This window comes from Conger conger, chromosome 4 (genome assembly GCF_963514075.1).
Source record: "Conger conger chromosome 4, fConCon1.1, whole genome shotgun sequence".
In the NCBI taxonomy this organism is placed as follows: Eukaryota; Metazoa; Chordata; class Actinopteri; order Anguilliformes; family Congridae; genus Conger; species Conger conger.
This window is the reverse complement of record NC_083763.1, coordinates 55,486,489-55,510,583: the sequence shown is the minus strand read 5'-3', so window position 1 is coordinate 55,510,583 and position 24,095 is coordinate 55,486,489. Positions and strand designations below refer to the sequence as shown.

General features: G+C 40.8%; 2 protein-coding genes across 3 annotated transcripts in view; one reads left to right on the top strand and one right to left on the bottom strand.

Moving 5' to 3' along the window:
- The window catches only part of LOC133126183 (guanine nucleotide-binding protein subunit beta-4), a 32,733-nt gene extending 21,325 nt beyond the window's left edge, over positions 1-11,408 (bottom strand). Inside the window, exon 1 of the mRNA XM_061238120.1 lies at positions 11,289-11,408. The gene's annotated coding sequence lies outside the window, so the exon portion shown is untranslated. The remainder of the gene's footprint in view (positions 1-11,288) is intronic.
- Positions 11,409-12,502: 1,094 nt separating this feature from the next.
- actl6a (actin-like 6A) lies at positions 12,503-24,084 on the top strand. Of its 2 annotated transcripts, none has more exons than XM_061240397.1 (14): positions 12,503-12,665; positions 13,434-13,510; positions 13,726-13,900; positions 14,286-14,386; positions 14,601-14,698; positions 15,025-15,119; positions 16,794-16,900; positions 18,216-18,305; positions 18,907-18,968; positions 19,533-19,647; positions 20,757-20,837; positions 21,333-21,428; positions 22,142-22,228; positions 23,215-24,084. In XM_061240397.1, the coding sequence occupies exons 1-14, from the start codon at positions 12,641-12,643 to the stop codon at positions 23,293-23,295; spliced, it is 1,290 nt and encodes a 429-aa protein (XP_061096381.1). In that variant the 5' UTR covers positions 12,503-12,640; the 3' UTR covers positions 23,296-24,084. The 2 variants fall into 2 exon arrangements, with proteins under 2 accessions (XP_061096381.1, XP_061096380.1); XM_061240396.1 differs by having other exon boundaries at positions 16,794-16,915.
- Positions 24,085-24,095: the final 11 nt, after the last annotated feature.

The following is a 24,095-nucleotide window of genomic DNA, read 5'->3' as shown; positions in this document are numbered from 1 at the left end:
ATTAACAGACTATTTTTCATAATGTGAAGGTGAGAGTAGAGTTTTGAATCTGGGCTGTTTAGTTTTGCATACAGAAGCAGATGGGGTTTGCCCCTGTCTGTTTTAAAAGGATAAGTAAGGACTTAAAACGAGGATTTTTTTTTTTCCCATTAGGAACTCCTGAATTGTTAATGTGACCAATGAAAGGAAACAGTGGGAGAGGTTTAGCCATAATCAATGAGGGGGACATCAAAGCAGCACAACTCCTGGGTTCCTTCTGGATTGACACGAGGGGGTAAGATTAACTCTAATTTATTTATTTTATTTTTTTAAATAAATGAAATCAGTCATTTACAAAGCAAAAACATTAACCACCTCAAGGCACATTCAATATATTCACCAAGTGGATTATTTTGTAGGGAGAACACAACCATATTTTCTCAGAAAAATTTTTCCTCAAAGCATAACAAGGAAATTTAATTTAATGTAAAATGACATGAGAATTATTTGAAACACAAGCAGTATTGTTTAAATTGCAGCTGATAAATTAATAAAGTCAAGTTCTTTTGGATGAATAAGATGGTTGTACACATTCATTTCTACAATAAAAAGCTATTCTAGCTGTTTCTATTTTGAACCTTATGAAGTTTTATAAGTTTCTCAGAAAAAGACTCTAATAAATATATAAAATAACAACAAATAATAAAGGATTACTGCACATTATTCAACTGTATATTGAATGCTCCAAAAAAGACAAATTTGAAGTTGTTCGGGCAGCTGTTGACTGAATACGGGCCTATGTGTTTCCCAGTATAACAAAGGGTAATCTGCTTGTTTATAATATTAATTTGGAACTAATATTAATCACATTAATGTTTGTAATGTCAATGAGGAAAAGCAATTAAATGATGTCAATACATTCAGGTATCCGTTGTTAAGTTGAAAAATACTGCAGAAAAGTTAAGAAAACTGTGGAATGCAAAATCATAAGGATTAGAGTGCAATAATCCTCTCTGGATCACTCTCACCGATCCTTTGTGAGATTATTTGTCCTTTAAAGCCACGCAAAAAAAAGCTTCATCGGTGAACCCATGACACAATATGACTGCAGTAGCACTCAGATAAGAGGAATACTTCACAGTGCTGTCATGTATGCTAAAGAGGTTTGCTCATGATGGGCCTGTACATGGCATTTTCCAGATTGCCACACAGAAAATACGATCTTGTTCAGGCATATTGTCATACGGGTGACACGGGGCAAATGAGTCAGTGTATTTAGATTCCCTATAGATGTGTGTTGCTCAGTGGAGCTATAACATTAGTCACCACCGCCATCCCACTTAGCACTGCTATTTCAAGCATCAACATGCAAGTTACCATAAACGGGGTGGGTTCAATTGTGTTGTGCGGCATCCTGGTTTTGTTACCCAGTTAGGGATATTTTTGTGTGTTTGTGTTCATTATCTTCTTAATCTCAAGCTTAAATGTCAGTTTTTAAAATGTGAAAGCTTTGGTTACCTTTTATTTGCAGGGCATATTCTACATGGATACAGTGGGCTCCAGAATTATTGGCACCCTTAATCAAAACAAAAGGCTGCATATAATAAACAATACAGATAATCTATGGGTTATGTTCAAACATACAGGAAAAAAGATATACCTTTATTTCTATACATTTACCCCAATTTAACAATTATTGTAAATTATCAATACAATTGTACTTAATCTAGCGAATCTCGGTCTAAATTAACTATATTCTGTCATCCTATCACTTCCTATTTCACTAGAGTATAAAAATGAAGGCATGCAAAACCCTTTGGTGGGCTTTTGATGTTTTAGAGATGTTTTGCTGCCTGTGGTCCAAGCCATTTCAGTCTGCAGACTTAAATCCCATCAAAAACCTGTATTCTAAACAGAAGAGGGGGGTCCAAAGGTACCCCATCCATCCATCCATTATCTGAACCCGCAGGGTCGCAGGGGGGCTGGAGCCTATCCCAGCATACATTGGGCGAAAGGCAGGAATACACCCTGGACAGGTCGCCAGTCCATCACAGGGTCCAAAGGTACCAACCAACCAAATGATATCAATGATTCTGCATGGAGAAATAATCATAAATCCCTCCAAATGTGCTCTCTAACCTTATCACACATTATAGGAAGACTCATGGCTGCCATCTTTGTCAGGGGTGTTTGCACAAAGTATCAAACCAGTGGTGCCAATTACTGTGAAAGCAGTTTTTTTGTAGAAAAATATTTTTTGGTTGGTTGGTTACACATCTGGTAAAATAATGCTTATGTATAACTATTATTTCTTAGTTTACAGTATTTTTGTGCATATTTATCATATTCATATATTTTGTATCAATACTTCTGGAGCCCACTGTTTAAATATACAGTGTTGGAAATGTTTGTAGTTGGCAGATTTGTAACGCTAGAAGTGTTTCCATAGAGGAAGTGCATGAGCAAAACGAATATTTTAATTCTAGGGAATTTCTTTTTTAAAAATCACATCAGACTTTTGTTTTTGGATATGGAAAATAATAAGGCATTGACTATACACGATACAGAACTTCAACACTGACGGAAAGGCACCCCCTCTCCATACAGCACAAGTTAATGCCCTTAACTTGCGGTAACAATAGCTTTGGGTTTTAAGCCCTTAGGAAGTAAACTAGAGCATGTGATGGTCAAAAACGGATGGGTTCACAGAGGGTACAGGTGCTTTTGCCATTGACAATATTTTTTGTGTAATATACTTAAGTCCCACCTACACAACACTATGATTTGTCAGAAGTAGTAATGGACCCTTGGTTTATTAGCAAATCCCATCCCTAGAAAGTGGGTGGACTTATCTCAAATCAGCAGGTCAGACTGGACACACACAGCTCTGTGCATAGGTTAAGTGAGGATAAGTTGGTGGTATTTCAAAAGATATGTTATTTCAAGCAACAGCCTCTAGGGACTAGACACAAAATACATAACAACATTCATGTCTGGTGTCATAGGAGTGAGGAGTGAAACTTCAATAAATCAAAATTGAAAGTTAATGTAACCCCATAATTAGATCTGGTAGATGAGTCATCCAATAGATTTGCACAAGTGTGCCAAGTTCATAAACATGAACTTCCCATAATTGTACAGAAAATATTTGAAATGATTTGTCAATACTGATTGGCTTTTCTTGGTCATAAACCACCCCCACTCCCACCACCTACATACTATGCATTTAGCAACACACAACATCCCCCATTGGGAGATAGTTTTCACACAAATATGTACACAATTAAAGGAAATAGTCACTAAAACATTGTTAGAATCGTTACTTGAACATCCATCATTTCTATGCCAATGCATTACATTTTGAAAAATTGGTTGGGCGTGGCTGCAGGTATACTGTTCTTGGGTAACAACCTTATTGGACAATAAGTTTGTGGACACTGGTACAGATCAGCAGCCCAGTGGATTGGCGGGTCTTTCTGTGATACAGATGGATTAATCCAACCATCTGTGCCCTTCTGTAGGAAACATACGCAAGGGATTAGCATCGTGGCACAAATATAAAGAGATTTGTGGCCAGATTAGCAGATAATGCAGTAACTAAGTCAATGTTGGTTTCTGCAGTGGTTTGTCCCACGTAATCCCACCAGGAAATCATGTGCTATCATCTACTGCACCACAGTCAGATCAAATCTAGGTTTATTAGAGGGTATGCCAGAATTAGGGCTAATATAACTGCACCTCATGCAACGTAGCCAAGTTAGCTTGTAGATATTTCCAAGTACATATTCCAAGCCAGTCGGTAGACCGCCTATCTCTTCCAACATACAAAACAACTTGCTTGTGTTTCCTTTTTTTGTGTAGAAATGTCCATGTGGAAATTCACAATCTCATATTTATACAAATATCTAAAACAAAATAGCCGTCTATCTACCAACTACATAACATTCTCTAAATATCAGTAGCCAAACAGGTTTCCCAATTAAATTATATAAAATAGATTAACATAATAATGTCACAGGGGAATTTTTTTTTGCTATATTATATAATATGCACACAACAACTGCATCCTATATAACTTTAAACTGTTTCTGACAAATTGTAGTTGGCCTTATCTCTCTCTATATGCATTCAATTTAAGATTTTAGGTAGACCAACGGCCCCCACTTTAGGATACGTCAAAACAGACACATCTTTTGTGCTCAGAGAAGGATTTCTGGCCAAAACTACTATGATACAGTACCACACAGATGCAGTTCAGAAAACGTGGTAACTTTTTTAAATAACTGGACACCTTCAAATAGATTGCCTTCATGCTCTAAAGCTAATATAATGAAAAGCAGAATGCATATATGCAAATATAAGGCTAATACAGAGAGAGAGGGAGGGAGAGCGCATGAGAGAGGTATGACACTATGACATCTACAGTTTTTATCCACTTGTAAAAACATGCATTTTACCATCCAATCTCCTCTGTTCCACCCCTCAAAGAAACACACTCAAAAAGGAAACTAGAGTGTTACCTTGGCAACAACAAATCGCTGTGCTAGTTCAAGCAATGGTGGCCAGTTGAGCAGTTGGGAGTGGAAGAAAAAACCTAAAGCCTGTTTCAGCACCAGTTTGCAGGAAGTTCGCTGAGAATTGTTCAATGATGCAGTCGAGGTACCCTGAGAGAAACGTCATGGCTGGTCCATCCTGGCACTGCCATTGAATCCACAATGCAGACCACTCTTACTCCACGCCCTCACGTGAAGCACACGTCTGAATCCATATGCATCAGGCAGAAAGTAGCCACACCTCATACAGTACCATCTCTAATTATCTCTAGTTTTACTATTTATTTTGAATTGCGTAGGGAAAATACACTGCTATGACCGTTTCATGAAAATGGGCTGCATCCTGAGCCATAAATTGAGCTCTGCTTGGAAGCTTCCAGGGAATCAGAGCAGAATCTTAAAGGGTACCTATACCCAAAATGAGCATATGCCTAGATCTGTGCAATATATCATACAAATAACTTTTCCCAATCTTGTAAGAAAAATAAGTCCATAAAGTAAATAATTAGTAAATGAGCTCAATGTCTGCAATACAGTTCTAGTTACTGCGCATATCAGACAACTGTGTGGAACCCAGCTATCAGTCCCATGCTTGATATTTATACATTATACATTATAAATCCTTAGTTCTGTCCTCATCTTGGGTTGGGCATTTTAGACAAATTGCACCAGATATATCAAGCCCAGTTGAGTTCTTTGGGGAGGTCCATTCAGGCCCAGACCTCTGTAAAACTGCTTGGTGACAATTCCCTTTGTAAAAAACAAAAAAACACTACACAAGCAAAATTGAAATCAAAATGAAATTACTTGCTTATGCTGGTGTGGGAACCCTGTTGAGATGCCAACGTTTCCTGCCTTAAATAAATTAATCAGGCTAACCAACATTTTAGTCAATAGACTTCAGCAGCCCACCCTTCTCCAATCACCTACTGTGATTGATCGCTCGGAAAACAAAAAAAAAAACCAGACGAGAAAGAAGATCCCTCCGGTCAAAAAAAAAAACAAAAAAAAAAAACAAGAAAGAACACAGCAGTCGCTCTTTCTAAAATTAGCAGCAGTGGGAGCTATAAATAGCCCTCTTGTTGAGAGCAGGTATCACGACTGCAGGTTTCCCCTTTTCCTTTGTCCCTGATGCTTAACCGTCTGAATGCATTCTACAGTGGGACTGTAGAACCACCCAATTACATTGCATTAATCTTCATATTATATTTGATATCTCTTACAAACCAGTTAACATTTTTTAAATCTTGGTACTGTATGTTTTTTCTAATGAAACGGTAAACAATAAATAAACATAACGTTGTTTTCAAAAGTCCTGTACAAATGTTGCATACAAAGGTGTTGTGTAGGGTTCGCTTTACCCCTTTACCCTGTATAAAATGTAAGAAAATATACAATTATTTATATTTTTATCGACGGTTGATTCTGGTGGCACTTTCTCATACAGGTGTCAAACATCCACTTACCTCAGGCTCTAAAATGAGATGTTTCATATTTATGGATAAAAGGCTAGTCGTTTGTGAGACAGTAAGAAGGTGACACACAAAGTGTCAAAATCTTTCAATTATAATAATTTTGTGTCAGTTCAAACTGCTGGGGTCATTTTGACCCCAAGCACAAAAGCAGTCATACAATCTTCACATAATATGAGGGTTAAACCCTGGGTTCATGAATCCATAAGACTCGGTTTGCACTGGCTAAACTTTTTGCCCTAAAGACTATGCATTTGATAAGCCCACATATTTTTTTTAGCAAATTATTTAGTGCAACATGACACGGCTTTTGCTGCTGAAGCTTCCAATAATTTGTGCATTGAGATACACTGATAAATAAATATTTTCACAGTATGCATATACATGCACTGAGACGGGAAGCAGCAATGTAGTAGGAAGAAAAATTAATGAATTCATACGTATCATGTCAGATTAGGAGTATGTTCTAGATTTAAATGGAATAAGTACAACATACTGTGAGATGGTATTTACAAAATGTAAATGTATGTATCATAAGCATGTACCAGTGCTGGGGTCAATTCCCTTTTGATTCAAGTCAATTCAATAAACTAGCTGACATTCAATTAAATTGGATTTTAAAAAATCCCTGTAGAACATTATGGGCATTTCTCAACACATCAATTGAATTTTGATTCATTTCCTGAATTTAACTGAAATTAAATGGGATTGATCTAGCGAGTGACCAAGAAGTGCACAAAAACTGGGCCCAATAAAATGATGCGAGAGGATCTCATTTTTTCTGATATGTCAAAGGTCACATTGTGAGTTTGGGTGTGCCAGAGACCCACCGAACTATGACCAGTTTGTGCTGCTCTTCAGTCACCGAACTGTAATATTACAGCTCATTGTCTTCAGTCCATGCCCGATAATAACTGCAGCAAATTTGATGAATGTAAAAGATGAACAAGTGAATGCTAATGGAAAAATGCCGTGAAAAGGCTTATGGAAAAATCACATTGTGCAACCGCACAGTGTGTGAGTGGGCGTGGCCAACGAGCAGTCTGTTTACGTCTTTGGTCCGTGCCTGATAGATGCGAGAAGGATGAACAGAGGCTTTAAATAGATACTGACATATGTGTAAAGCACATTTGGCAGCCATGTTGGGCGTAGTCTTTGACCAACTACTCATCAGCAACAGCAAATTATTCATAAGCAAGAGACTATGACCAATAATTGTGAAATTCTAGAGCAAATGGGACAATGCTGTCACACAATGATTGTGCATTGTGCAAACTGACAGGCATAAAAAATTATTTAGAGGAATGGTCCCATACAAATGATAATACATAAAAGGGGAAAATATATCTGTGGAATGCCATACAAATGGACAAATACAGCATTGAAAGTCATCATTACAGAGGCTAACATTAAGCCTAAATATCCCTTAGCTACTGGTAAAATCTGTAAGGTATAATAAACATTAGGAGTATACCACAGAGCAGTATATTAGCGAACACTGAAAAATATGCAAAAAAAGAAAAGAAAAAGAGATGGTATCATTTTTGTTGTTGGTGGCGTTTCTTTTTTTAAATTTTTTTATTTTATAGCTGCCTTTAAATGGAATATAATTAAACACATGTATACACATACAAAGCTTTAAAAAAAAAAAAAACGGCTCAGTCATATCCACCAAACATATCTCCAGGGGAGGCTGGCCGTTGCCCGGGCAACCCTCGCAAATGGCAACTGACGTCAAGTAGATAGGAGAAATACCACAGAGAGCAGGAGCGGCTATGCATAATGGATCATTCAATAGAGGCTCACTTGGAGAGGACTATTGTGACTTAAAAGACGCAAGACTCTTGTGTAGCATCTCCCTCTTACAACAGATTACGAGCTGACAGATTAGAGTTAAAATGTGCTCGTACTGGTGCGCTTTCCTTTCCATATTTGCTGTATCGATGGACAACTCGGGTCCCATAAATCACATGGACATTAATGGAGACACCTCAGAGCTTGCGTCTGCCAGTCACAACATTAAAACAACAGCAAACTATGCAAACCCAGTGGCAGGTGGCCTTACCCTGGTTTCCCCTGAGCTACTCAACCATTTTGAGACCTAATGCCAGGATGTTTAATAATAATGTTTAATAATATACTGTTCTGACCACAAACCCTAAAAATTCAAGCTAAAAGAATGATAAGTGTGAATGTAAATGTGTGGTTTGTTTTTGCAGGTTCAGTCGGGAAGAAACCGAATCTTGACTTTCTAATAGTTCAAAGACAACTAACAATCAAGGATTTTCCCAAATCAGCACCTGATGATGATATCACATCACAAAGGCCTACATCAACATATAAATGCGACAGGGAAATGTTAACGCCCATTTCAGAAACATTTCTGAGGCCGCTGGTCTTTTCACTCCGTTCCCAGCGCCGGTTCCGCCCCGCCCTGTCTTCTGGCCCCTCTCTTGACTTGGTGCTATTGTTGGCTCATGAAAGAGCCACTGTCACAGCAAGGTCCCGCTGAAGTGTCATCATCCGCGCCGCGATAATGCCGCTCACGCCGCGGCCTGAGGCACGCACCGGAGGAGCCGTGACGCCGATAACGCACCGCTGCATTCTGGGGGAAGCGCTGCTCCGAGCGCCCGCAGTCAAGTGGAGCGTACACGTTGTTGTGTGGGAGTGTTTGGGAACACTACCCCGGGTTCTACACCGTGCCACGTATACGCTCAGTGATCACTTTATTAGGTAGACCTGTGCACCAGCTTAGCTATTTAAAAAAAAAACACCTTAAAAATAAAAAAAACACCCCCTTGAGGACATGATTTGTAATTAGCCTGGAATCATGTGCAGAGAAGGCAAAGCATGTCCAGCATGGTCAAGAAGAGATGCGTAATTGACATTACAAATCTTTTAAAAACAGGATTAGAAAAAGTTGTGCGAGACATTGAGCTCTTTGATTGTGGGTCCCAGATGGGAATGCAGGAATGTGACTGGTATGGCTTTCTAACAAATGCGTTTGGTTCCACTTTAAGGCACAGGGAGATAAATTAATGATTTCATTTAAATAATGAAATTATTTAATCAGCCAATCATGTCCAAGCAACTAAATGCATAAAAGCATGCAGATGTGATCAAGAGGTTCAGCTGTTGTTCAGACCAAATGTCAGAATAGGGAAGAAATGTGATCTAGGTGGAATGATGGAATGCCAGACAGGGTGGTTTGAGTATCTCCAAAAATTGCTGATCTCCTGGGATTTTCACGCACAACAGTCTCTAGAGTTTGCAGAGAATGGTACGAAAAACAAAAAAACATCTAGTGAGCAGCAGTACGTGTTTTTAATGAGAGAGGTCAGAGGAGAAGGGCCAGACTGGTCAAAGCTGACAGGAAGCTGACAGTAACACAAATAACCACACATTACAACAGTGGTATGAAGAGCATCTCTGAACACACAACGCGTCAAACCTCTAAGTGGATAGGCTACAGCAGCAGAAGACTTAATAAGTCTAAAAAATAAGTATAATAAATACCCAATAAAGTTCTCACTGAGTGTACAGTCGAACAACATAGACAGGAACAACACTCTTATTGACAATATAATCTATAATCTAAACATTGGTATCAGTTTCATAATGACATCAATGTAACTCATGCTGCCACTCCACAGTTAGCCAATGAAATTGTAAGTGTAGGTATGACATTTACAAATATATTTAATACGCTACTTGCATCTTTAATGATATCCTTGCTGTATGTGAGCCTTATCTGTTACAGTAAATATTTCTGGGATTTCCTTCAGGGGGTAGGCCATGTACATTACTGCATACTTGAGAGCAACTTGTTTAAATTCATGCAAACTGAATGTACATTTTAGTGAAGGAAAACAGACTTGGGAGATGAAAAGTTTGACAGAGACCTTGGGGGCAGCAACTGCAATGGAAATTAACTGTGAGGAGAAGTGAGAACAGGACACAAAATGGAGATCCAGGGGATTCCCACTGCCCTGCACACATTATGGGAGGTGACATCTCAACACCCATCAACAATACAGGACGTGTACTGAGCTGCAATACGGTTCCCTGTAAATAACAGCCAATGCTGTCTGACAAAAAAAAGGCCAACTGGCTTCTTATTCTTCTTCTTTAAAAAAAATAAAAATAAAATAAAAATAAAAAAAACCTTCTGTCAACTGGAATTACCCAAATGTATTCCTCAACTTAGCACCTACTAATGTTGTCCATTCGTGATCATACATTATGCTCATTTGTGGTTGCAATAACAACTGACCAACGCCTGCAATAACTGCAAAACAACACAAAGAAATGGACTAATGCCAACAAATGCTTCTTGTAAAAATGCAATCATTTTATTTAAATAAAATTATTTCATGTTCTTTTGCTACATAGTTACAGTCCCCTTCCCTCAGAGGACTCATTTTCTCACCATTATTTGACAACTTTAAGCTCATGTCAGGGGCTGGAGTCCGCAATGGTTATTCTAACATGATGACCTTCACAAGCAACTAACTCTATCAGTTATTTTTACATGAACCAGTGCTGCAGTACACTCATAGGTTGTGCTTTAGTTTTCTTTTTTAGCTGTTCAGCAAGGTTACGTGTATGTACCACCACCAGACTGAGTTACACTTGTGTGCTACCTTGTGGAAAATAGTAAGGGTCATAAGTACTGTGATTGCAATATCTGGGTGAAGAACACTTGTATGTGATCAAGTAAAAAAAATAAAAACACCTGAAATATATTTGTTATCTCCGTGACTATTAAATGAAATATTTTGCCTGACAATGTTGCAGGAATAGCTGGTCATTGTTTTGTGTACTACCATTCTGGAAATATAAACACGGTTATAAAGAAACTGGATAGAACAGGATCAAACATCCTAGATAAACAACCACATCTTTCTGGTTTTCAAGCGTTGCACTGAGGCAACGTCTCTGCAATGAACTCTGTCCTCGCGTGCCTATCACAGCCCTGTTCACTCCCCACCCAGGAGAGTAGGAGGCAACAGCACCATAAAATAATCGACTGTCAAACACCACACCTTACAGTATTTCACGCCGTGCTTGTAACTGGGATTCTGAAGTCTTTGTCATGCCTGAGTCGCTCAGTATTGAAGCTGCCAGAGATACAAGTCCGGCCCACCATTGATTTGTCCTGTCAATTCATGTAGCCGATTTCTGAGTTTCGTTCGGTTATCCCTTAGAAGCAGCCATACACGCACAAATAAACGCAATCAACTGAAGAGAGATAAAACAGAAATACAAATGGATGCGCACTTACCTTATCCGGCTGTCGAATGTTCTGTAGCAAAAGCGCCGCCTACCCAGTAAGTCCTTTTTGTGGATGGATTTCAATCGGGCAAGAGCGCGGTTTCAGTTCTTCCTATGTGTTCAGTGTGGGTGGAGATGTAGCAAGGAAGATCCGTAATAAACCAACAGACAGCTGATCCACAACAAAGCAGAGGGGTGGAAGTTGGTGGGGGTGGGGGGAGAGGTTGTAAATCTCTTAAAGAAACAGCACTTTTTGACATTTTGGTACATTACGTCCTATCTAGTCTTTCATATCCTGTTATAGCTCATAATTAAGGTTACTATAGTCTGACGCAGTTGGGAGCCGTTAAAATCTGGTGATGTTCATCAAAATGTGCCTTTAAATGCTTTTAGATTTTAGCGATTTGAACGTTGGCTGAATTATAAATGGCCTTTTGCCCCAAATTGATGTTCCTCGCCTGAATGCACCTACCTGTGACTACTGAGTAACTTTTTATTCACCTGACCCCAAAAAATGCACTGATAATTAAGCACAGGTTTATTTATGTATAATACTAATTATATCCTCATTTGGATATCAGCTATTACTATTTTTAGTATCATTTCATTCTACCAGGTGTATGATCACTAATAAAATATTTAATCTCCCATAATACAGCTACAGTTTGTGAAACAGTGTGTGTGTGTGCGCGCGCGCGAGCATTATGGACGAATCCTGGAAAAGTACAAGAATCTCTGCTTTAATCAATGAGGGGAAACTATCAGTGATAACTGACAAGGGACATGCCATCGCCATTGGCACGGGCATGGAAGAATATTTTCTTCAGCAAGTAGCAATGTTAAGAAACGATTTTCCTTTTTCATAATAATCTTGATCCATATCAAATATTCAGCGAGCATAACTATAAGTCAAAATACAGTTACTCTTTTATTTATGTAATTCTAAAGTAGAGCCCGCTTAGCAATGCATTGAAACCAACTCGGCAGTCTCTCATTACTATAACGGCTGGGCTTCCTGTCTCACCCGTCTGTAAACATCACTGTAGCCTAATGCAAGCTCAAAAATGATATTTCTCCCTTTGAAACGCAAACCTCAAAACGCTGACCTCCTTCACAACCGAACTTAATAGTGACGCGACGGCTATGTGCCAATACAACTGTGGAATAGAGGCGGAACAAACATGTCCTTAACGCTGATTGGCTGAAATTGATTATTGTGTTTCAAGCTAGGTGGTTTGAGTGAAGGAAATCAAAGGGGGTTATTTTCTTTTGTTGGAATTAAAAGGGTTTGGGGGGGTTGTGTGATTTCATAATATTGATATCGTTAGAAAATTGTTACTTTGCATTTAGCCAACGGAAAGGATGAGTGGAGGTGTTTATGGAGGAGGTAAGTTAAGTTCGGGGTCAAAATGAATGAAACCGCCACGTTGTTCCCAATTTAATAATGCAAGCTAGCGTATCTAATGATAGTTATCATTTGTCTTATTCAAACATTGCGTTATACTGCAGTGGGCCCTCGTGTCACTCGATAAGTTACCGCGCGATGCTTATTTTAATTCAAATTGTAACTTCTTCAATTCTGAAGAGCGGTAACTACTACTGAGGAGTAAGGGGTTAGAAGGAGTGTTGCCGAGGGATTATGGGAACTCAGTTTGGACCAGAAAGGATGCTGTATGATTTTGTGTTGCAATAAAAAGTTTGCACAGTTGCACTATTATGGATGTATGATCTGGACCGTTAATATTATGTTACAAAAATGCCATGTATCGATGGAGCTGGTTGTGTCGCAATGACTGAGCAGCTAAAACGAATCGCACCAAACGGCTAACGTTAGCTACTTAGCCAACCTAAGTTTCAGCATCTATTCGCCTTTAGCGATCACGTAAGAGCACATTATAGCTCACTTTAGTGACTGCTAGCTAAATTGGCTCGATGCATCATAGTTATTCTAGTGATATTCTACTGCAGGCATAACATTTAGCTAATTTGGTGGTTAAAGAGCTGTAGACAATCGCCTTCGTTTCATTTTGGGATTATCAGTTTTCATTGGTTCTAATATTTCACTGACGGGAAAAAAATGTTTTTTAATCTCATGTTAATCTTTGTGGTGGAAAGCTTGATGATTTAAGACGAGTAAATATTACTTCTGTTACAGATGAGGTTGGAGCCCTGGTGTTTGATATTGGATCATACACAGTGAGGGCGGGCTATGCCGGAGAAGACTGTCCTAAGGTGGGAGGATAAATAAGTAACGTTAAAAAAAGAAAGTAAAAAGCATTCCACATTGCCATTTTTTAATATGCCCATTTTCCCCTCTGTGACGTGGGTGTTAGCCAGTAGTTGTGGAGACTAAAGATACTGTAGTAATCTCTTTCCAGAGTGCCTTAATTTAAATTAAATCAAAGTGTGTGTGAAATTTTACGTGACGTCGCTGCGTGATTCCGCAGGCCGACTTCCCCACGGTGATCGGCGTGACCCTGGACCGGGAAGATGGCAGCGTTCCCATGGAGACGGACGGCGATAAGAGCAAACAAAGCGGGACCACCTACTACATCGACACCAACCAGCTAAGGGTGGCGCGGGAAAACATGGAGGTCATGTCCCCCTTGAAAAATGGAATGAGTAAGTTACGTTTCTCATAAACCTGGTTCGTGTGCGTGACTCATCACAATTGGGCAGCTACGTCATTGGCGTGGACCCTATTGGGAATAATGACACATCTCTCCACACTATAAAAGTGTAGGCAGAACAAAATTTGGCATTGGTTCAAGCCAATGCCTGTTTCTTTACTGATTTATTTTTAACATTGAGCTGTCCAGGGTGCTGATATAAAGAACCCTATAGTAGAAGTTAAGTGAAAATTCAAGAGAATGTAACAAAAACAGAAAATGATATATTATGAAGCCTCTCTTTCATATGTAGATGGTATTTGAGTTCCCTCTCTCCCTCCTTCCCTTTTTCTGCTCTCCCTGTTCTGTGTGCATGTTTCATACGCTTCTTCTTTCAGTTGAGGATTGGGACAGCTTCCAGGCCATTTTGGATCACACCTACAAGATGCACTTCAAGTCTGAACCCAGCCTGCACCCTGTACTCATGTCAGAGGCCTCTGTAAGTGCTTTAAAAAAACACACACACACTTTGTATTCCCCCTACTAAGAGCTGTTCTAATGTTTACATCATAACACGGAAGCTAGTCCTGTTCTAACTTCCGTTTCATGGTGTGTTTAAATGTGAGATATTGCATGCTGTTTTGGTGGTGTGCATTTGGTACTTATTGTTGATGCTTTTTTCCCCCTGCTCTCGTTTCCCACGATATTCGCAGTGGAACACAAGAGCGAAAAGGGAGAAGTTGACGGAACTGATGTTTGAGCATTACAACATTCCGGCGTTCTTCCTGTGCAAAACCGCTGTCCTGTCATCGTATCCTTCCTGCATCACCTGGGGGAATGGCGGCTTGGTGGGCGGCCTTCAGGAAAGGCACTGTGGTGGGGGAAAATTATGTGAAAAAAAAAAAAAACCCCTATTTAAAATGGATGGTAATCTGTGTCGAAGTGCATCTGATTTCTTGAATTGGCAGCTTTACTGACGGGAAAATATATATGTGCATTTCCTTTGATGATATCAATCTAATTCACTGCTAGTGATGGGAAATTCTTGGGGGATGTTCTTGTGGGACATTCTGTTCTTTCCACCTGCTGACATTAGAGGAAACAACCTTTTTTTGCCTTAACTCCTGACTGTTTTAGCTTTGCCAATGGGCGATCTACGGGGCTGGTATTAGACAGTGGAGCCACACACACAACAGCCATCCCAGTGCATGATGGATATGTTCTCCAGCAAGGTAAGCCACATTTCCAGCTTCTCCAAAAAATCTCCAGATTCTTTCACATTATACATTGAAGTCTAAATCCAAAAAACCTTTATTTGTATGACAGATAAGATTGTGTTGCCTAGCATAGCAAGCAAGCAAGATTTTATTAATTTATGTCTTGTTTTTGGGCAGATTGGAAGGTTTATTCATTTGTTTTGGAAAGGAGAGAAGGATCAGCAGTTTCTGCCCTTTGAGCAGCATGCAGTGTACCACTGTTATCTGAACCAATTCTGTGTGTGTGTGTGTGTGTGTGTGTGTGTGCACACATACTCTGGAGGCAGTCTGTTCTGAACAGGAAATACAATCCAAATGTCATTGAAAGGATTTTTTGGTCTGTTGCATTAAGCAGTCTAAGGCCTGTCATTTGCGTACAGTTGAGAGAATTATTTTCGGGTTGCAATCTGTTTTCCCGAACTGATCCGAAAGCACTCCGATCACACCCTGCCATTGAAATTTCACTAACGTGAGCCTTGTGAAATGGTGCAGCAGGAGGATATGGTTGGAAATGGGACCTTGAATGGACATTGTATCCATGTCCTGTCCCTTCAACTGCCGTGAAAGGAAAATCCGGGAGCTAATTCCAGCCGTCTTCTCCGCACAACCTCGGGGCTGGATTTCTGTGGCGGAGCATCCGGGTCGGAACTGCGGTGAAATTGAAGAAGAGAAACGAAGGACTGCTTCAGATCGGCCTCACGGACAAACGGGCGTTACTGAGCAACGACCTGAAAACACCGGTTCATTTAAACGCCTTTTATCTTTGAAATACACAAAATGAGGAATTGTGTCCAACTTCTTTTCCAGATACGCTCAACTCAACTCAACATTGTGAGGTTGTATTTTTCATGAGGCCCTAATTGAGAGGGATCTTTTCTCTTTTTGCAAGATGAAATCAATGATCAATTACTCTACAATTTTGGAATTCCCACTAGTTTACACTTGCCAGTCTTATTACTACAGCCTCCATTGTCAATTCAGAAGAATGCAGAGAAGCATGTTCTCTCCTCCTCCGAAGGGCGTGAAACCAACCCACCGCTTCTTATCCAGCATGGTCCACCAGCAGGGGTCACTGGTGAGCGACGAGATGAGGGCATGCCTTCTGAATTAGCCCTTCAGTTACACGTTGCCCAGCGGGGCTGCCTGTCTTAGTTGGGCCAGCACAGTCCAGAATGACTGATGCTCATACAGTGCTCGTCACACCAATGGGACACAACTGTTACGACCAATTAAAACCACCAAATTAAACAAACTTTATTGTCCACTGGCCACAAAGGCTCGTGCATCTCAAAATTCACCAACCAATCTTACTGTTTTTCCAGACAATTAGGTACTCACATGGAACAGGGCCTCCACGTGCTTGACAGTTACCTGCCAAAATGGCTGGTAGAGTCTCGGCTCCGATGTCGCAGTTGTAGCCTTTAGGCAGGTCATAGTGAACCGTGGGCATATGGGCAGCCAAGCTTACCAGCCATGGATAAAACCTCCCAGCATTTGGTTGGTGTTAATCTCCTACCCTGGGTCCCTCCCCCCCAAGAGTGCCATCCAATGTCACAGTGACAGAACATTTTTTATTTTATTTATTTATTTTTTTTAAACCCAAAAAACTTGACAGACCACCAATTTATACATTTTCCCCCCTTCTGGCAGGCATTGTGAAGTCCCCTCTAGCGGGCGACTTCATGAGCATGCAGTGCAGAGAGCTGTTCCAGGAGCTGAGCGTGGAGATAATCCCTCCCTACATGATTGCCTCAAAGGTGAGACCTGCCAAAGTAAGTGTCAGCCCAGCCGCCGCCACACGAGACGCTGCGTCTCCTTCTCTTTCGGGTGTTCTCCTGGCGGTGGTGGGGCGTAAGTATCCTGGAGGGTCCGGCCACGCTAGCTGAGCACATCTTCGTTGGTGGACTCGCTGCATGTGGTGTTTCACAGCCAGGTCTGCGTTCTATTCATCCTCCGTTTTACACATTTAACACCAGCCGGACACTTTCTGCACAAACTTTGAATTTTTGCAAAGTAAAATTCAGTGGTGGGTGAACTTGCCAAACTGTATTTGGCAATAGTAATTCTTGCTTCTTCTTTTTTCCTCAAAGGTATGGACAAATGTTGATTGTATTCAAGCTCCTGTCAAAATGTGTTTGTTTTCATTATCTTGCATGCACATTCTTTCCAATGGTTCAATAATGTATTATGATATGAAATGACACGCGTGTTTCAGTTAAATATACAATTACACATGACATTAATTTAGATTATTATTGCAGGACAGAGCAAAAGGCTATTCAAAGTCTGAGTTGGCTTACACTTCAAGTCCTTGCACAGTAGCTAGAAGAAAGCAAGCATACAACAATGGAGTTGTTGTAACAAGTGCAGTAAAAAATATCAGCATTTCAGTTAAAATTAAATGGCGATCTTTTAATTTGAACACCACAAGTAGCCTACTATACGATACTTCTCTTTATGAATAGCAGGAAGTTTTTCCAGTAGCCTACAGGTAACTTAGTTAGCTGATAATGTGGAAATGTTTGCTGTTGCTAACCTTAGCTAGCTAGCTTGCTTATTAGTCTTACTTGTGTCTTATTGATTTTTGGTTAGAATAGCTCTTCTTGCCTGTTTTTGCTACTAATCAATGAATTATTTTAGTCTTTATAAAGCAATGCTGGCCAGCTATTAAACGGCAAGCCTCATTGTGTATTTTTGTGTACAGCTATACTGTCTCTCATGGATGACCTGAGATTGTCGTAATTCTTCAGTTTCTGTTGCTGCTATATTTCACAGCATGTAATCTAATCTCAATGACTTTGTGATTGAAAGCAGGAAGTATATCTGTATCTGCCCAATTAAAGATCCCATTTCGCGAAATATCCGAAAGTGGAACATCGACGCATTGCACCACCGGGATGGAAGTCTAGTGTTACCAATCTTCATGAGCGTGAATTCATTGTCACGTCCTCAGTCACATTAAATCACCTCTGTGTCTTGTGCTGTTGTTTCTGACACTTGGCACAACATCGCAACTGCTCTGACACCTATGGTTTGACAGCAAACTGCCAACTCGAGTGGTTCTGTTTGCAGGAAGCCGTGCGAGAAGGTGCTACACCCAACTGGAAGAAGAAGGAGAAGCTACCTCAAGTCACCCGCTCGTGGCACAACTACATGTGTAATGTAAGGGCCGATTCCGCAGAGCTACACATCGTGGGCTGTAAAGCTACCGATTTACTCTAAACCGGTGGCGTCCTGTTATGCAGGGCTTAGATTATGCAGGTTTTCATTCCAACCAATCACTTCACCTACTGATTTCAACCAGTTACGTCAGCTGGTTGGTTGGAATGAAAAGCTGCATAATGTCTGCCCTCCGTGGCAACATTAATTGATGGTTTATAGCAGGGCTGCCCAACCGTGTTCCTAGAGAGCTGCCATCCTGTAGGTTTTCATTTTAACCTTGATTTGGCACACCCGGTTCTACTAATTAACAGCTCAACAAGAGCACTAGCTTGTTGAATAAGGTGTGCTTTGTTATGGTTGGAGTGAAAATGTACAGGACGGTAGATCTCCAGGAACTGGGTTGGGCAGTCTTATTTATAGTTGAGTCATGACTTGATTTGCACATTTATATACCATTAAAAATGTATCTAAAACTGGAATAAATGTCAGTGCTTTGATCGTACTTTGCTTTTTTTATCCATGAGACTTATTAATGCTAATATTAACCTTCACTTTACCGTAAACATTTCTGGTTCTTGGTCCTTCTCTTTTCACCGTTCAGACTGTGATCCAGGACTTCCAGGCCTCGGTTCTCCAGGTCTCGGATTCGCCGTATGATGAACAGTGAGTGTGTTTACTGTGAAAAATACCGTACAAGCTTTTAAAGACTTAAATCGTTAACACTTTGACACTTTTTACATTTGTGCTCATTGTGCCACCATAGAAAGATCTTATTTTTTCAAAATTCATAAAAATATTTCCTTTTGATGTAAAAATGTGTAGGTTCTACACACAAGAGCAGAAGGTCTGAAATCACATGACATGACAAGGTTCATTTTGTAGTGAAATTCACTTTAAGGTCACTTCTTGTTGGCTTCTCACTGAAGGGGCACACTGTTGATTGGTTTAAATGTAAATACCACCAAATCCTGAAATAGTGCCCAGAATAAGAACTTTCTCAGCAAAAAGTTTTCAGGGGAAGGAATGTAAAATCTAAACAGAATAAAAACGGTTTTATAGCTCAGTTATAGCTCAGCTATTTGTTCATTCTTTTATATATGACCATTTCCTAACTGTGGTGATGAAGTGTGTGCGGAGGAGATCTGAATCTCACACAAGCAGTGTTTGAAAATAAAACGTGCGGGAAGCGTTTGGTTAAGTCTGAATCATGTGACCCGCTGTGCACAGAGTGGCTGCCCAGATGCCCACGGTTCATTACGAGCTGCCCAACGGATACAACTGCGACTTCGGCGCCGAAAGGCTGAAGATCCCCGAGGGGCTGTTCGACCCCTCCAATGCCAAGGTGAGGAGGTCCAGTCCTTTTGTGTGATGTACTATCACCTGTAGCGGCCTGTAGCATAGTGGTTAAGGTACATGACTGGGACATGCAAGGTCGGTGGTTCGATCCCCGGTGTAGCCACAATAAGATCCGCACAGCCGTTGGGTCCTTGAGCAAGGCCCTTGCATTAATCCAGGGGAGGATTGTCTCCTGCTTAGTCTAATCAACTGTACGTCTGCCATATGCTAATAATGTGCTTGAATAAAGAATACTTAAGAATGTATTGCAATATCCAAGAGCAGAAATTCATGATCCACTTGAGTAAAATAATAGAAGGATTCACTCATGCATAATTTAATGACTAATCTATCTGACTCCAGGTGTCTGTACACCTCCTTTTTAAGGACTGGTCCATTGAATACGCAGCACTGTTATGGAAACAGAATGTACTGTAATACACTCAGTGAGCACCTTATTAGGTATATATTACATTTATTTTTTAGACTTATTAAGACTTATTAGACTTCTGCTGCTGTAGCCTATCCACTTAGAGGTTTGACTCGTTGTGCCTTCAGAGATGCTTTTCTGCATACCACTGTTAGTGATGCAAATAACCACGCATTACGTCACCTTCCTGTCAGCCCCGACCAGTCTGGCCCTTCTGCTCTGACCACACTCATTAACAACGCATTCCTGCCTGCAGAGCTGCTGCTCACTTGATGTTTATTTTTTTTGCACCATTCTCTGCAAACTCTAGAGACTGTTGTCTTAGACTGAGATACTCAAAGCACCCTGTCTGGCACCAACAATCAGTCCACGCTCAAAGTCACTTCGATCACATTTCTTCCCCATTCTGACATTGGGTCTGAAAAACAGCTTAACCTCTTGACCATGACTATGCATTTTGTCGCTGCCACATGATTGGCTGATTAAATATTTACATTAACAAGCTGGTGTACAGGTCTACCTAATAAAGTGATCACTGAGTGTATTGGAAATATGTAGACTTTTGGGATTATATTTCACAGAAATGCATTTCTAACGGGTCTGATCGCCCAGTCGCGGCATAATTTTTATTCCAGACCCCAGTTTAATGTTTCATTGGGAACTGACAGCATTTCCTCCCTCTGCAGGGTCTGTCTGGGAACACCATGCTGGGGGTGGGTCACGTGGTCACCACCAGCGTGGGGATGTGTGACATCGATATCCGCCCGGTGAGTACTTCCTGTACAGTCAAAGTGTGTTGGCACTTCTGAGGACGTTCTGAGGAGGTTCTGAGGAGGCTGAGCACCGTGCTCCATCCACCCTGTCACTCACACCGAGGGGCTGGAGTTATGTTCAGGTTACTCCAGACTGAAAGTCCCTGAAAATCTTTTCATCCTTGAAAGCTGTGGATATTTCTCATATTCCACTGTCCTTCAAATGTCAGGGCAAATTGCTCAAATTAAAAAATAAATAAATAAATAAACACTTTGAAGAAAGCAAGATGTATCCATTTTTCTCAGTAACTAGGTTGTGGAATATTGCAGTGTCAGTGTTCTATAAAATGTATGCCAAAGTGTACACTTCACAAAATTAGCCCCATTAGCCCTGAACATTGCGGGCTAATTTGAAACCACTTAGTTCCAAATGCTTTTCAAGGATTTGTTTTGTCATATAATCATGACTTTAAAAGTGATGTCACGATTAAAGTCCCTCCCGTCTCCCAGGGTCTGTACGGCAGCGTGGTGGTCACTGGTGGAAACACGCTGATCCAGGGATTCACAGACCGTCTGAACAGAGAGCTGTCCCAGAAGACCCCGCCCGTGAGTGTATTTTACCCATGTCACTACGCAAAAGCACATTTACAGTCAGGCCTTTCACACATGCTCTTATCCAGAGTGACTCACAGACACACAGAGACACACATGATCCAGCACACACAGACACACACACACACACACACACACACACACACACACACACACAGACATACAGACACAAATGAACAAGCACATGCGCACACATGCAGACACATACACTCAATTTTATATTCACTTTTTTTCCTGGTTTTGGTTTTTTGTTCGGCCTGTCTGACCCGGGCCTTAACACGTGCACACACACTCACACACATACTTTTCATACACACACACACATACATACTGGTATATGCAACAAACAGTGGTGACTCCAAGTCACCAGGCTCACACCTGGTAGTAGTTGTTATCTCATCATCTTACAACCTGAAAAATTGCCACAGTAGACAAAATGGAGGCTAATGGAGATCATAGCACTATTAGGACATGCCTTGCTGAAGAACACAGACCGAATCTCACCAGGAAGTAGCCTTTGATTCCTACTGCACCTGTGGGTCTCTAAGCAGTACACTACACCACCGGTGCACCAAACCGCAGGTTAATCCCACATTAAAATTCAGCCTGAAGGGGGAGGGGGGATGAAGGCTTGGCCGGTGAACACTCGCTCCGTCCCCCGTTTCCTGAGCGCTTCCTAACGGCCATATGCCCCCTCCGCTCCGCAGAGCATGCGTCTGAAGTTGATCGCCAACAACACCACGGTGGAGCGGCGCTTCAGCGCCTGGATCGGAGGATCCATCCTAGCGTCGCTGGTGAGTCGCACAGCTGGCACCTCTGAAGCTCCGGCCTCCTGCGCCGCACGGCATTCTGGGTGACATTTATCGCTCGCCGCCGCGGGGGGCCGCACGTCTGTCTGCACACAGTGTTCCGTTCCCTGGTTTACATGCTGCCGCCTCGGGCCACTCGCTGACGCCGGGCTGAGAAACGCTTTCATACCGCCGTTTATCGAATTTACTAACCACGGCGCAGTATGCAAGTATTTGGACGGCGGGACGATTTCTGTTCTTTTGGCTCTGTGCTCCAGCACGTTGGATTTGAAACAAAATGATTAATATGAGGTTAAGGGGAAGACTTGTTTTTAATTTCAGGGTATTGATACGTCCAATGTCGAGTGATCTGTGTAGGAATTGGCAGCCCTTTATTTATTTATTTATTTATTTATTTATTTATTTTTTAAATACATAGACCCCCCATTTCAGGGTGCAATTTATATTGCGGAGAAATGGCTTCAAACGTGTATCTGATCAGTCAAGTGTGTTCAATCGTTCCCATAGGGCAGGTATGAGAGAGTCTTCAGTATCTAGTCTTGATTCTAGGCTTTTGTTTGCCTTTGGAGTCTTATTGTCAACATGACGACCAAGAGGAGAACCAATGAAAGTCAAGGAAGCTATTATGAGGCTGAGAAATGACATTAAACCCCATAGTCATTGTTTCATTTCAAATGCAATGAGTAGAGCCAACACAACAGAAAGTGTACCACTGTACATGCTGAAATTATTTGTGCATGTACAGTTTGGCTTAATTATTTAATCCACTGAAAATTATATGTAGTATGAATAATAGTGTCATCCGCACGATTAGTATGCTGGTATTCTACCTTGGCAAAAATGTTTTTTTTCACCTCCAAATATTCTCAATATTTTGTATCCAAGTACCAGCAATTTTCTCAATATTAATAGTTGGTGAGTCTTCCTTGCTTGAGGACCGAAGTGATGGGTGTGTGACTGTTCTTTCTCAGGGAACCTTCCAGCAGATGTGGATTTCCAAGCAGGAGTACGAGGAGAGCGGAAAACAGTGTGTGGACAGGAAGTGCCCTTAACCGAGCATGCCACCTCACTTCCTGTAGCACCCAAAATATCTGGCTTCAGTCTAGCCTTTCCAGTGGACTCAGGAACACCCAAGAATATTCCTTTCTGTAGGGTTTATTTTTTTGTTGTTTGTTTTTTTAAACCAGTAAACGGCAAATGAAAACTTCCTTCCTTTGTATCTCTGTAAGTAGAAAACAACATTTTGTGGTGAACCACAATCGGCCAACTCCTAGTTTTCTGATCATTTTTTCCTACGACGAAGTCGCACGGTTGCGGTGGTTAATGTTCTATTGAGCCTTCAGGTTTTGTTATTTTTGATAGAACATTTTCTAATTCTATTTTGATATCAAAACTGTTAGCAGGAAATTATTGTTTTCAAGCAGTTTTGTTTTAACTAATGGATCTTGCCCCAAGATTCATCAGGGTTATTCACTTAATAGTTGTCTTATGTCAGGCCATTTCCTCCACTGCTGTCGAAGCAGCCAATCGGAATCACTGCAGTGGTTGTTCCTCTTCACGGCTTCCAGTGACAGACTGTACAAAAATACCGAAAATCGCTTTCTGAAAATGTTAAGTCCGTATTTTATTAGCTGTTAAACAAGTTGAGACCACTGGCTGCCGTCAGACAACAAAGCCCTTTTAAGTGATTCTGTTATTAAAAGTGATTCTGTTATTAAAAGTGCATCTCGGAGCAAATGTGTGTGACTGACTGTACTTTGGTATTCAGAAGTTATTAGCCACGAGAAATTTTAAGTCACTATTTTCAACAATGCAGCAATAAAATGACATTTACCAATTTATGTCTTGTGTA

What these genes read in the sequence shown, in the direction of transcription:
- actl6a (XM_061240396.1), top strand. Translation starts at nt 12,641, where the DNA reads ATGAGTGGAGGTGTTTATGGAGGAG. An exon ending in CAAAGGTGAGACCTGCCAAA is followed by an intron (nt 16,916 to 18,215) that starts GTAAGTGTCAGC and finishes TTCTGTTTGCAG; the next exon opens with GAAGCCGTGCGAGAAGGTGC. An exon ending in GATTCGCCGTATGATGAACA is followed by an intron (nt 18,969 to 19,532) that starts GTGAGTGTGTTT and finishes CGCTGTGCACAG; the next exon opens with AGTGGCTGCCCAGATGCCCA.